The sequence below is a fragment of the Chanodichthys erythropterus genome, chromosome 8 (assembly GCF_024489055.1).
Source record: "Chanodichthys erythropterus isolate Z2021 chromosome 8, ASM2448905v1, whole genome shotgun sequence".
NCBI classification, from domain to species: domain Eukaryota; kingdom Metazoa; phylum Chordata; class Actinopteri; order Cypriniformes; family Xenocyprididae; genus Chanodichthys; species Chanodichthys erythropterus.
The window spans coordinates 39,841,049-39,855,654 of NC_090228.1; the positions used below are offsets into that span (position 1 = coordinate 39,841,049).

Consider the following 14,606-nt stretch of genomic DNA (forward strand, 5'->3'; position numbering starts at 1 on the left):
CCAAGCTGCCATTAGGATGCAGTATTGCTGTGGTTTTTAACTGTGTTTTCTGCTTCTGTTCGAGGCTGTTCTGAGTGTCTGTTTGAGGCTGACATCTAGTGGATGTTTTATTATCTGTGACCTTTAGACTTGCAGAGAAAGTTTGCTACACGTCACTCAAAAAGAAGCAGGAAACTGGAATCACATGAGTTCAGGGAAAGAGAAACTGAAGTGTAGTTGAGCTGTTGTGTGTTTGTGTCTCTCTCTTCATGCAGTAAAATGGCAGAAGCCAGAATTTCAGTGGATCAGAATGAGTTCATGTGTCCAGTTTGTCTGGATCTCCTGAAGGATCCAGTGGCCATTCCCTGTGGACACAGTTACTGTAAGATCTGTATTACAGGCTGCTGGGATCAGGAGGATCAGAAGAGAGTCTACAGCTGCCCTCAGTGCAGACAGACCTTCAGTCCAAGACCTGCTTTAGCTAAAAACACCATTCTGGCTGAAATGGTGGAGAAACTGAAGAAGATTAAACTTCCTGCTGACTGTTACGCTGGAGCTGGAGATGTGCAGTGTGACGTCTGTACTGGAAGAAAACACAAAGCCGTCAAGTCCTGTCTGCTGTGTCTGAACTCTTACTGTCAGAATCACCTTGAACAACATGAGAGTTTGTTTAAAGGAAAGAGACACAATCTGACTGAAGCCACTGGACAACTGCAGGAGATGATCTGCCCGAAACACAACAAGATCCTTGAGGTTTTCTGCCGCACTGATCAGAAGTGTATATGTGTGTTGTGTACGATAGATGAACATAAAAACCACGACACTGTATCAGCTGCAGCACAGACGACAGAGAAACAGGTATGAACTTAAAGAGTCCCATTATGATCATTTACAAGCATAACAGGACCCCTTTAAACCAGTGGTTCACCCAAAAATATTTTTTGAAATGCATTACACTTCGTGAAGTGAACGAGGGAAGTTTATATGTACAGACCCTCACTCCCTCAATTTTGACAGAGGTTGCGAGTCTACTTCATATGAACACTTAAGGCAGCTCCATATACCACAATGCAACACGATTGTGACGTCACTGCATATCACATTTAAGTTACCCACCACAAACAAACAACTCTATATTATTATTATTATTTAAATATTTAAAACACTCAAACACACCTGTATGAATATAGAATGCTGCATTAAACAATTTTCTGTGGGAAAAATAAATAAATCAACTGCATAGCGTATTCCAAGAGATCAAGGATGTTCCAATTCAGCCCACTGCAAAGGTTCTGCCAGTAGTGGCCATTTGTACATTGTAAGCAATGACGTACATCTGAGTCAAGGAGACTGAGGGAAGTTAGCGAGGGAAGGGCATAAAAAAATGAACTGGAATGCTGCAGAAGCCATAAAAAATATGGTGGCATGTTTAGTCACGTGACATGCATGAGTCAGTGAAGTATGATGTTATTTATGTGTCCATATTTGATTTCAAAACAGGTCTAGAAACAGGAGAATATCTTTGAAAAATTAATATCTTCATTTGTGTTTGTTGATTTATCAATCAATCAATCAACATTTATTTATACAGCCCTTTACAACACTCAAGGTGAACCAAAGTGCTTTCCAATAAAAACAAAACAATGTAAACAAAAATTAAAAACCAACAAGAAAATACATAAAATACACAAAAATGCCACAAAAACTGCTAGATATTAAAAGCCAGTCTAAATAAATACGTTTTGAGCTTAGCTTTAAAAAGGCCCAGGTCAGTGATAGCGCTCATATCTGCAGGAAGCTTATTCCAGAGTCTGGGCCCAGCAACAGAAAAAGGCCGGTCACCCCAGTGTTTGTATCGTAACCTTGGGACTTCCAGCAAAAGCTGATTTGTTGACCTAAGAGCCCTGGTTGGCTGATGCAGAGCCAGATTTATGTGATGTTTCTCCTGTTATCGGTTTGTCCTTTAGCACCAGCTGAAGGAGACGCAGAAGTTGTTCCAGCAGAGGATCCAGCAGAGAGAGAAAGATCTTCAGCAGTTGAGAGAGGCTGTGGAGTCTCATAAGGTGAGTCTGGAGAAGAAGAGAAGTTTGAGAAGTCTCAGTCAGGACTCACTGAAGCCACTGTGTGATTGTGATGTGTGTCCTAACAGCGCTCTGCACAGACAGCAGTGGAGGACAGTGAGAGGATCTTCACTGAGCTCATCCGCTCCATTGAGAGAAGCCGCTCTGAGGCCACACAGCGGATCAGAGATCAGGAAAAGACTGCAGTGAGTCGAGCTGAAGGACGACTGGAGCGACTGGAGCAGGAGATCAATGATCTGAGGAGGAGAGACGCTGAGCTGGAGCAGCTTTCACACACACAGGATCACATCCATTTCCTGCAGGTAACAGAGATCTAGAAGAACAGGATCATAGTGGACTTGAGCAAGAGACTCACAGAGAAACATTTCATGAGAGCAGAAGGAGCCGTTGACTGAAGTGTTGATCTGTGTGTTCGGTTATTATATAATCATCAGTCAGACTCTCATCTGATCTTCTTCTTTTGAGAGAGACACACTTACAAATGCATTACAGAAAACAAAAAACATTTACAAAAAATTTTTTCCTGAAAGATATATTGAGATTACAGACATCAACAGATGAAAACTTTACTAATATTTAAACAATTTTACAACAATGTGAAATCCATTAACTTGATGGTATCCTACCTTTTATAATAATTTTCAGTAACACATTAATCAATTTGACAGTGAAGTCCTCAAACAGGAAGTAAGGCTGTATATTAGTGATGCTTCAGTGTATTTAAACCACAAAACCTGAGCTTGGGATCGTGTCCTAAGAGTCCTTGTGAATTTCAGAGCCACTAACTGCTCAAAAGTTATAAATAATAATCAATCTACTCGTTGATTTTGAACTGCTTTTCCTGATCAAATCTACTCAACCCTGTCATGTGACTCCATTAATGCTCTTGATCTGTTTCATTTATGTTATTGGCAGATGTTTGATCATCAAGTGTTTTCCTAGAAAGTTCACATATAATGTAAGTGTCAAACACTAGAACTAATAGCTCTAACATGATATAATGAACATGAGAAGAATGAAGCTGATGCCGTGAAAGTGCTGGATTGAGGAGAGTTAATAAAGATCAACAAGAGCTGCTCAAATCTGACAGTAGTGCAGGTTATTGGCTGAAGTGTGGAGGTGATGAGCTTTGATTTCTGTTTTCTGTAGAGTTTCCAGTCTCTCTCAGCTCCTCCTGAATCTACAGACGTAAATGATGATCCCTTCAGTTCTCTCTCCTCTTTTGATGGAGTGAGAGAATCTGTCCGTCAGCTGAGAGACAAACTGGAGGATTTCTGCAAAGAGGAGCTGAAGAAGATCTCTGACAGAGGTAAAGTCCTGGAGATTCATCTGCTCTCAGAAATTATCCTCCATCATCTCATATCATGTAGAAGATCATATTAGAAGTGTCTTAGGAATGGATGCAGGGATCATTTTCTCTTGACATGATAATCACACTCTTCATGTCTGTTGATTTCCACAGTCACTTTCACCAACATTGTTCCCAGAACCAGGAACGACTTCCTACAATGTAAGTCACTAAGAAAACAAGCAGAGAAACTCACTGAGTGTGTTCATGTTCTTCCTGTAGAAGGAGAAAGAAAACATGACAGAAATTGATCATGTAAATGATGATTTTCACAGGATATCTGGTAAACTGCTGATATATCGAACATTGGGTCTCATTCATGAAACACGAGCAGAACGAATTTTTGTGTAAATCGTGTGTAAAGTGGTTCTGGCGTAAATTTTCGGATTCATTAAAATGTTCGTATTTTCCAAATGTTAGTTGGTACGAAAGAAATCTACACCTGCTCCCAGCCACGCGTAAATAGTGCGTTTAACATCCGAACGTTTTGCTCATTAATAAGGCTGCATTTTAATTCACCTTAATAAGGTACATATTTACACAGCATTTTGAAAAAATATTATATATAGTAATTACATACGTTTTTTCTTTTTACTTTTATTGTGAGAGCCAGTAATACATTTACATTTACATTTATTCATTTGGCAGACGCTTTTATCCAAAGCGACTTACAAGTGAGGAATACAACAAGCGAGTCGTCATGACGAGGCAAATAGACAAGAAGTGCTCATAATACAAGTTATAGGCAGTGCTCAGATTATCCTAAGCTACAATAGAGAGGGATTAGAGGAAGTGAAAGGATAGGAATAAGAAGGTTTTTTTTTTTTTTTTTTTTTTTAAGATTAGGTATAAAATGAATAGCATCTGCAAACGGAGCACTTTAATCAAATAATGGATAGATTTCAATACGGTTGGGCAAACTAATGGCCCCCTTATTTGTTATGGAAATTGTTTCCTAAAATGGACAAAATCCTTCGTTTGGTGTCATAATATGATGCCCATGTAGTTGTCAGTCGGATTTAATGGGCGGGATTTATGGTAATTGAGAATGAGCGTGCACGCGCGTCCCATTTACGACTGATTGGAATTCATTCACTAACTAACTAACTAACACACACACACACACACACACACACACACACACACACACACACACACACACACACACACACACACACACACACACACACACACACACACACACACACACACACACACACGTTTGTTTTTGTGAATTGTGGGGACTTTCCATAGACTTCAATGCATTTTACACTGAACAAACTGTACATTCTATCCCCCTACCCTGCCCCTACCCCTAAACCTAACCCTCACAGGAAACTGTGCAAACTTTTACTTTTTCACAAAAACTCATTCTATATGATTTATAAACCCATTTACATTGTGGGGACCGCTGGCTGGTCCCCACGATGTAGGTGAACTCAGGTTTATATTACATCATGGGGACATTTGGTCCCCACAATGTAATATAAACAAAAGCACACACACACACACACACACACACACACACACACACACACACACACACACACACACACACACACACACACACACACACACACACACACACACACACACACACACACTTCACTATCACTTCTGACGTTTACGAAGTATTTGTGAATCAGGAGAAGAGTTTTCGGGAAGGTCTCTTTACGCGCAAATCACTCACATATTTACTCGTATATTTACGAATGTTTCATGAATGAGACCCATTAACTGCATTTATTTGATTAAAAAAAACTGTAATATTGTGAAATATCCCCATGATTTTAAATAACTATTTTCTATTTCAATATATTTTAAAATGTAAAATAAAAATGAGGAATGTGTGGAGGTGTTTTTATCCAGAATTTTCAAAGAACGGAAAGATTGAAATAGAAATATAAAACGAAAAATAGAAATGCAAGTTATTTTGAACTGGGGATATTGGGACATATTCTTCAAAAACAGGATATCTTATAATACTAAAGGATACATGTGATTATTTTTTACTGAAAGCCAATTAAAAACATTCATCCAAGATTTAGAGGTAAAAATCACAGTAGTAAAAATGTTTCAAGAAAAAAACAAACTGAAAACTCTTCTGTATAAATTCAAATGCAAATGAGCTCATGCTCTCTATTTTGTGGATGTTTGCTAACATTAGATTCTGAATGAGTTTGATAGTGTGCTGCACGGCTAACGTGGCTAAAGCTACACACTGTTGGAGAGACTCAACATGAATGAAGATGCGTTTATTAATTATACAGACTGCAATTGTTTTCGGGTTAAAAATAAAAATAATGACATGGCTCTGGTTTCCGTGAATACAGTAAGAAACACTCCAGGACCAGTTACTGGTACACCAACATGCAGATTAAGGGGCGGTAATATTATAAGATCCTCTTCCTACATTACAAGGGGAGTGAAATCTGAAGGGCTAATTTTTTCATATACTTGCAGAGTGTAACTTCTCAGAAGAGTATTGATCCATTTGCAGTTTATACAACAACAAGGGCAGTACAGCAATCATAAACCAGTGAAACAGGCAGAGGGTCATGGCAGACAGGAATAAACAGTAACAGGCAGGTAAGTAGGCAGGTAGCAAGAATCACAGTCCAGAATAAAGAGTCCAGAACTGTGTGTGTGTGCGTGTTATATAGTGTGCGATAATGAGGAGATTGGCGGCAGGTGCAGGCATGATCAGTCCCAGGTATGTGGGTGGATGGGAAATGTAGTCCGAATGAAACTAGTACTCGAGTGAGGGCTCCCTCTGGCGGCCCGAGAGATCTGGTGCAGGGGATCCATCAGGTGTTACCTATTACATCAAACCAATTTACATGGTTTAAATTATATAAGATTATGTGTTATGTGTAAGCCAGGTTAAAGAGATGTGTTTTTAGTCTAGATTTAGATTTAAACTGACATAGTGTGTCTGTTTCCCAAACAATGCTAGGAAGACTGTTCCAAAGTTTAGGTGCTAAAAAGGAAAAGGATCTACTGTCTGTGGTTGATTTTGATTTTCTAGGCATTATCAACTGGCCAGAGTTTTGAGATGGCAATAGATGTGAAGGACTATAATGTGTTAAGAGCTCGCTAAAGTAACGGTTACTGAGTTATCCATTTTCACGTTTTCTAGTTTGGTAGATGCACCGGGATCAGATAATATAGCAATTAAACATGGGAAGTCTGATATTCATGATATGACCCCTTTAAAACATGCTAGCACTGTGATGGTATGTACTAGCAAACACACACCAACACCCTAGCAACCGCATAGCAACCACAAAGCAACAGCTTAGCAACCACCCAGAATGCCCTAGCAACTGCATAGTAACACCTTAGGAACCACTCGGAGTATCCTAGCAATCGCATAACAACAAACTAGCATTCTCCTGAGTACCCTACCAACCATCCAGAAAATTCTAGCATCTACATATCTATCTATCTATCTATCTATCTATCTATCTATCTATCTATCTATCTATCTATCTATCTATTTAAAACAAACTATTTCAAACTGAAAACTTTCAAAATTCAAGCTTTTAAAACTGTTTCAAACTTTCTGGCTAGGTGTTTTTAAGCCAACTTAAAGTTTGTCTACAAACATTTTTCTAGTTTTTTTTTATCTAGTTACACTCATTGTAGAATCAACTTAATACATAGATGCTTGCTGAATTAAAGTATCAGATTCTTTTAAAAAAGAATCAAACTGACCTCAAACATTTGAATGGTGTAAATATAATAACAACAACAGACTTTTAAATTATAATAAACACAGAATAATAACCAACATTAATACTTAGGGAAGGCATTTAGAAAATGTTGGATGATGATAATGATGATTTGCACAGGATATCAGAAAGATTGATAATTCCTGATTCTGATGTGTTTTATCTTCATCAGATTCCCATCAGTTCACTCTGGATTCGAACACAGTGAATAAATACCTGCTTCTGTCTGAGAGCAACAGAGTGATTACTGACACTTTTCCAGAGTTTCAGCCGTATCCTGATCATCCAGACAGATTTGAAGGATATCTTCAAGTGTTGTGTAGAGAGAGTGTGTGTGGACGCTGTTACTGGGAGATTGAGTGGAGTGGACGTGTGCGTATATCAGTGTCATATAAGAGCATCAGCAGGAAGGGATCGGGTAAAGAGTGTGGGTTTGGATATAATAATCAGTCCTGGAGTTTGCTCTGCTCTTCCTCCAGATACTCATTCAAACACAATAAGATACGGACTGATCTCCCTGTAAAGTCCACCAGCAGGAGAATAGGAGTGTATGTGGATCACAGTGCAGGAACTCTGTCCTTCTACAGCGTCTCTGGAGACACAATGAGCCTCATCCACACAGTCCAGACCACATTCACTCAACCGCTCTATCCTGGGTTTGCTGTTGGTTCTGGATCAGTGAAACTGTGTTGATGAATCAGAATTGACTGTAGAGAGATTCTACCCATAATGCTTTGAGCTCATGATGAATCTGTCATGAATGAGGCTCCCTCGGCCCATCCTCCGGACCACTGGGGGGAGCCCTCACCGGAATATTGACTGTTTCACATTCGGACTACATTTCCCATAGGCCATCATTCCTGGGACTGATTACACATGCACCTGCACCGCATCACACACACACTATTTAAGGCCTTCACACACTGCATTACATCGTGAAGTCTTGATATGCTAAGGTGATCGTTTCTGAGCGTTATTTCTGTGGACTGCTTACCCATTGTTACCTGGACTGTTTATCTCTCGTGAACTTCTGCCGCCTACCTCGAACTCTGCCTGGACTCTGATCTGTGATTGTTAGCCGCCTGTCTCGACCGTTGCCTGTGACCCGTTTGTGATTCTTGCTGCCAGCCCTGACCCTTGCCTGTCCCCGACTACGGTATTGTCTCAGCCCTGTTGTTTATACTGTGTTTTAATAAAGACTGCGAATGGATCCACTCTCCACTGACCCTTCATTACAGAAGACTTCGCCGCTCAGTGATCCAGCAGCTTTTGCACAGATTTCCACTGAATTGTCTGCACAAGCCAGTCAACTCGCTATGCATCACCATCAGCTATCACGACTCCCCTCATTGACTGAAGAGCTGGTGAAAACTCTACAGGGCCTGCACCTCACTCCCACCGAGGCTACCACGCCGCAGGCCGCGGCACCAGTCCCCACGCCACCGCTCAACCCACCTGCTGTGAATCCACGACTAGCTCTTCCTGAAAAGTTTGATGGCACGCCTGCGAAATGTAAGGGGTTCCTTTTGCAGTGCTCTTTGTACGTTAACCAACAGCCTTCTCTGTACCCCACAGACTCCAGCCGTATTTCTTTTGTCTGCTCCCTGCTTAAAGACAAAGCGCTAGACTGGGCCACGGCCGTGTGGAGAGAGGATGGTGCCGCGTTCACCACGTTCATGGAGTTCTTGCAACGATTCAGAGAGGTGTTCGAACACTCAGCTGGAGGTCAGAATCCAGGAGAACAGTTACTTTCCTTGAGTCAAGGCAAATCTACGGCTGTGGAATATGCACTTCAGTTTTGCACGCTCGCAGCCCAAACCACCTGGGTAGAGGATACCTTAAAACTGCTCTTTCGTCGGGGTCTTTCCCTGGAGTTGCAGGCTGAGCTCGCTTGCCATGACGAGGGTCATTCGTTGAGTTCCTTCATAGAGCTGGCTATCCACATCGACAATTTGCTCCGTTCTCGCCGCACCAGCCAAAGTGTTACGACTGCCAGTTCCAGTTCTGAACTCATGCAGCTGGGTTACACTCCAGTACAACCCGAAGAGAGAGAACGCCAACAACAGCTACACCTGTGTCTTTACTGTGGTCAGGCTGGACATTTTAAGAGCAACTGTCCCGTCCGCCCTAGTACCTCAGGCTCCAGATCGGTGAGTTCCTCCCTTCACTACAATTATCCACCCAATTCTCTGAAAATTCCCATTCAAGTCACCCTCAACAATCAAGTTATTTCCACTCATGCTCTACTGGACGCAGGGGCCGCGGGGAACTTCATGTCAGACTCTTTTGCCCAAGACCATCACATAAAGCTAACCAAGTACCATTCTTCATTAACAGTGGAGGCGCTAGACGGAAAACCCATTGGCGGTGGCAAAGTGGCTCACATCACTCAGGAACTCACACTTCAAGTCGGAGCACTTCATCGAGAAGTAATTCATTTCTATATCATCCATTGGCTTCGCACCCACAATCCTTACGTATCCTGGAAAGAGGGAGAGATTCTGCACTGGGACGACCACTGCCATGAACACTGTCTTCTGCCCATAATTCCCATGCCCATCCGAACTGTAGAATTTACTGAGGGTGAGTCTGAAAACCCCAACATCCCCATTGAATACGCCGATCTGGCCATCGCTTTTAGTAAAAGAAAAGCCACTGAATTACCCCCACATCGCTCCAGCGACTGTGCTATTGACTTATTACCTGGAACTACGCCCCCCAAGGGCAGGATATTCCCCTTGTCACAGCCTGAGACAGCCTCGATGAAGGCCTATATCGAAGAGGAACTAGGCAAGGGCTTCATCCTGCCGTCAACTTCACCCGCTTCTGCTGGTTTCTTTTTCGTAAAAAAGAAAGATGGAGGACTAAGACCCTGCATTGATTACCGGACTCTGAATGATATCACAGTTAAGTTCCGTTACCCCTTGCCTCTGGTACCTGCCGCCCTGGAACAGTTAAGAAAAGCTGCATTTTTCACCAAACTCGACCTCCGCTGCACCTACAATCTCATACGCATCCGCGAGGGGGGCAAATGGAAGACTGCCTTCTCAACCACCTCCGGCCACTATGAGACCCTTGTGATGCCGTTCGGCCTGTCCAACAGTCCAGCAGTATTTCAGTCCTACATCAACGACGTTTTCTGGGATATGCTGAACCGCTGGGTCATAGTGTACATCGATGACATTTTAATATACTCTAACTCCTTCACTGAGCACGTCCAACACGTCAGGGCGGTTCTCCAACGACTCATCCAACACCAGTTGTATGCTAAGGATGAGAAATGCGAATTTCACCGAACTTCCACATCCTTCCTCGGGTATGTCATTAGTCGAGATGGAGTGGCTATGGATGACGGCAAGGTGAGAGCTGTGCTTGAGTGGCCCAAACCCCGTACATTAAAAGAGTTACAACGCTTCCTGGGCTTCGCTAACTTCTATCGGTGATTCATCAGAAACTTCAGTAGTGTGGCGGCGCCCCTCACAACCATGACCAAACGCACCTCTTCCCGCTTAAGCTGGACACCGGCAGCCAATCAAGCATTCTGTGAGCTGAAGGAGCGATTTACAACAGCGCCCATTCTCCGCCATCCTAACCCAGAACTTCCCTTCATAGTCGAAGTCGACGCATCCAACACCGGCATTGGTGCGATCCTGTCACAACGCCAGGGTGACCCTGAAAAAATGTATCCATGCGCCTTTTACTCTCGCAAACTGTCTGCTGCTGGACGTAACTACGACGTAGGGGACCGTGAGTTACTCGCCATGAAGGCGGCGTTGGAGGAGTGGTGGCACTGGTTAGAAGGGGCTCAGCATCAATTCACTATACTTACCGACCACAAAAATTTGGAGTACCTTCGAGCAGCTAAACGTCTGAACCCGAGACAAGCCAGGTGGGCCATGTTTTTCACACGTTTCAACTTTAAAGTTACTTACAGACCTGGGTCAAAAAAATACTAAAGCTGACGCACTATCCCGACAGACTGAAAGCTCTGAACAATCCATTACTGCTGAACCCATCATCCCTGAATCATTGCTCCTAGCCCCAGTCCAATGGGACATAATGACAGAGATTGCGCAAGCTAACGAACAATCTCCCCCTCCAGCAACCTGCCCAGCCGATCGCACCTATGTTCCAGCACCACTCCGAAATGCAGTCCTCCATCACGTTCACGATCTGCCCAGCTCCGGTCATCCAGGTATCACAGCCACATACAACCTTCTGCACAACCGCTTCTGGTGGGAGAACATGTTATCAGACACAATCCAATTCGTACGAAACTGCACTGCCTGTCAGACCTCCAAACCATCACATCAAGCACCCGCAGGACTACTTCAGCCACTACCCATTCCTCACCGACCCTGGTCCCACATCGCCATAGACTTTGTAACCGACTTACCTCCTTCACAAAATCACACCACCATCCTCACAGTTGTTGACCGCTTTTCCAAAGCGTGTCGCCTCATACCACTTCCCAAACTTCCCACAGCCATGGAAACAGCCGAAATATTGTGCAACCACGTATTTCGTCTATACGGTCTCCTGGAGGACATCGTCTCCGACAGGGGGCCCCAGTTCACTTCCCGAGTGTGGGCTGCATTCTTCAAAGCACTCAATATTAACGTCAGTCTCACCTTCTGGTACCACCCAGAATCCAATGAACAGACTGAGCGTCTCAACCAAGAGCTCACCCGATTCCTGCACACATATTGTCAACGCCACCAAGCTGAATGGAGCCGCTTCCTCATATGGGCTGAGTACGCGCAGAACTCACTCAGAAAACCCTCCACTGGAGTCACTCCATTTCAGTGCATTCTGGGCTATCAACCACCGTTATTCCCCTGGTCCAGCGAGCCCTCAGAACTACCTGCTGTGAACGACTGGCTACAAAGAAGTGAGGAAACGTGGGATCTAGCTCACCACCATCTTGACCGCGTGGTAGACCCCGGCGTCCGCCTCCTCGTGTCAGGAGCCGCTCGCAGGGTGGGGGCTCTGTCATGAATGAGGCTCCCTCGGCCCATCCTCCGGACCACCGGAGGGAACCCTCACCGGAATATTGACTGTTTCACATTCGGACTACATTTCCCATAGGCCCTCATTCCTGGGACTGATGACACATACACCTGCACCACATCACACACACACTATTTAAGACCCTCACACACTGCATTACATCGCGAAGTCTTGATTTGCTAAGGTGATCATTTCTGAGCGTTATTTCTGTGGACTGCTTACCTGTTGTTACCTGGACTGTTTATCTCTCGTGAACCTCTGCCGCCTACCTCGAACTCTGCCTGGACTCTGATCTGTGATTGTTAGCCGCCTGTCTCGACCATTGCCTGTGACCCATTTGTGATTCTTGCTGCCAGCCCTGACCCTTGCCTGTCCCCGACTACGGTATTGTCTCAGCCCTGTTGTTTATACTGTGTTTTAATAAAGACTGCGAATGGATCCACTCTCCACTGACCCTTCATTACAGAATCAGTTTCAGTGAGATGTTATAGAGTCTCTTATTTTCTCTTCATTAATTTTCTCTTCATTATATTAATACTACAACTGAACATCTGTCAGTGAAATAACATGCCAGAATAAATGTAACACTTTAGATTACAGCCTGTAAAGTACTGCGTGAGTAAAATGAATTTACAGCCTAATTTCAGTAATTATAGTGGATCTATAGAGTATGTGTGTGTGTGTGTAGGTATAAGGGAATAATATGTAAAGTTTGGGGAATAAAGGGGTAACGACCGGGAACATTAACAAATTATTTATACTGTATTTATATATATATATATAATACTGAGTATTTTAAGGGGAACATATTCATTATATGCTAGGCAACAATCTTACGTTTGGGACCAGTTTAGCTAGAACATACACTGTGTAGCTTTTTGTAATAATAGTGTATCAATACATAAAGGCTTCCTTTTATAGCAAATGTGCAGCTGTTTCCGTTTGGGCTTCTTTTCAAGGCAAGCAAAACTAAAACCATTGCAAGTTTTAAATACTGGGGAAATATACTCTTGTTTCATGTAGTTTCAGGGTAAGAACAATAAAAATATTCTGATAACAATCTGATATCACTGACTGAAACCTTTATTTAAAAGATTCAAAACAGATTTACACTAATTTTTTAAAAAATTTTTATTGGTTTATTTGATAGGGACCATGCATATTCATGACCATTGTTGTATAAAATTGTAACGCCAGGCCAGCAGAGGGAGCCGTCACCGGAATACTGACCATGTTCCACTCCCTCTGCTTCCTCTTCAGTCACTTCCTGTTTGTTGGCCTTTTAACCAGAGACCATGCTATACCCCGTTGCGAAGTATTGCCAGTTTACCTGCCTTACCAAGCATTATTTTTCCTGTTTATTCTGTCTGATTACCTGTGTATGATTCTACCTGCCTCTCTGTTTACCGATTACCTGGATTATCCCTTTCACTTTGGTTGCCCTATCGGACTGATGTTTTGGTTTAGACCCATTGCCTGCCTTCTCACTATTGCTTCTTGGACTACCCCTTTGTACGTTGACAGATTGGACTGCTCTTTTACCCTCTGCCTGTTCTTCTGAATCTGTTTATTGCTATTGTCTACAATAAACAACCACACATGGATTTTAACTCAGCCTTAGCATCTCCGTAACAAAAATACACCACGTGAATATGCCAGAATTAGTAAAAACAACTACTTTTCATCTGCAGTTCCTAGGCAGGTAACACAAAACTAACATAAAACAGCCAACAATCATACAACATTCATTCACTATAAATGTAAAGATACACATAATAGTGACATATACATTGACAAAACAAAAAACAAAATGAAAAATACATAATGGCAAAAACATTGTTCATCCACCTCTATACTGCATTCAATTTAACAATGAATGTGTATGGGTAATAAATGTGTGACAGTTAAAAATGAATACATGTCTGGTTTTCTAAAAGCCACTGTTTTAAGTGAGTTTTAACACAGCACTAAAGGAGGGACACACTAAAATGTCAAGAGTGCAAAATAGACACACCCAACTCCCCCCACACACATACAGTGGGTACGGAAAGTATTCAGACCCCCTTAAATTTTTCACTCTTTGTTATATTGCAGCCATTTGCTAAAATCATTTAAGTTCATTTTTTTCCTCATTAATGTACACACAGCACCCCATATTGACAGAAAAACACAGAATTGTTGACATTTTTGCAGATTTATTAAAAAAGAAAAACTGAAATATCACATGGTCCTAAGTATTCAGACCCTTTGCTGTGACACTCATATATTTAACTCAGGTGCTGTCCATTTCTGATCATCTTTGAGATGGTTCTACACCTTCATTTGAGTCCAGCTGTGTTTGATTATACTGATTGGACTTGATTAGGAAAGCCACACACCTGTCTATATAAGACCTTACAGCTCACAGTGCATGTCAGAGCAAATGAGAATCATGAGGTCAAAGGAACTGCCTGA

General features: G+C 42.4%; 1 protein-coding gene across 1 annotated transcript; it reads left to right on the forward strand.

The window, feature by feature from the left end:
* The first annotated feature begins 221 nt into the window (after nt 1-221).
* Nucleotides 222-7,835, forward strand: LOC137024924 (tripartite motif-containing protein 16-like). Its single transcript, XM_067392878.1, has 6 exons — nt 222-837; nt 1,947-2,042; nt 2,129-2,362; nt 3,210-3,369; nt 3,523-3,570; nt 7,315-7,835. The coding sequence occupies exons 1-6, from the start codon at nt 259-261 to the stop codon at nt 7,833-7,835; spliced, it is 1,638 nt and encodes a 545-aa protein (XP_067248979.1). The 5' UTR covers nt 222-258.
* The last annotated feature ends 6,771 nt before the right edge of the window (nt 7,836-14,606 follow it).

Coding starts and splice junctions, on each gene's coding strand:
- LOC137024924 (XM_067392878.1), top strand. CDS start 259: ATGGCAGAAGCCAGAATTTCAGTGGATCAGAATGAGTTCATGTGTCCA. Junction 2,043..2,128: donor AGGCTGTGGAGTCTCATAAG/GTGAGTCTGGAG, acceptor GTGTCCTAACAG/CGCTCTGCACAGACAGCAGT. Junction 2,363..3,209: donor ATCACATCCATTTCCTGCAG/GTAACAGAGATC, acceptor TGTTTTCTGTAG/AGTTTCCAGTCTCTCTCAGC.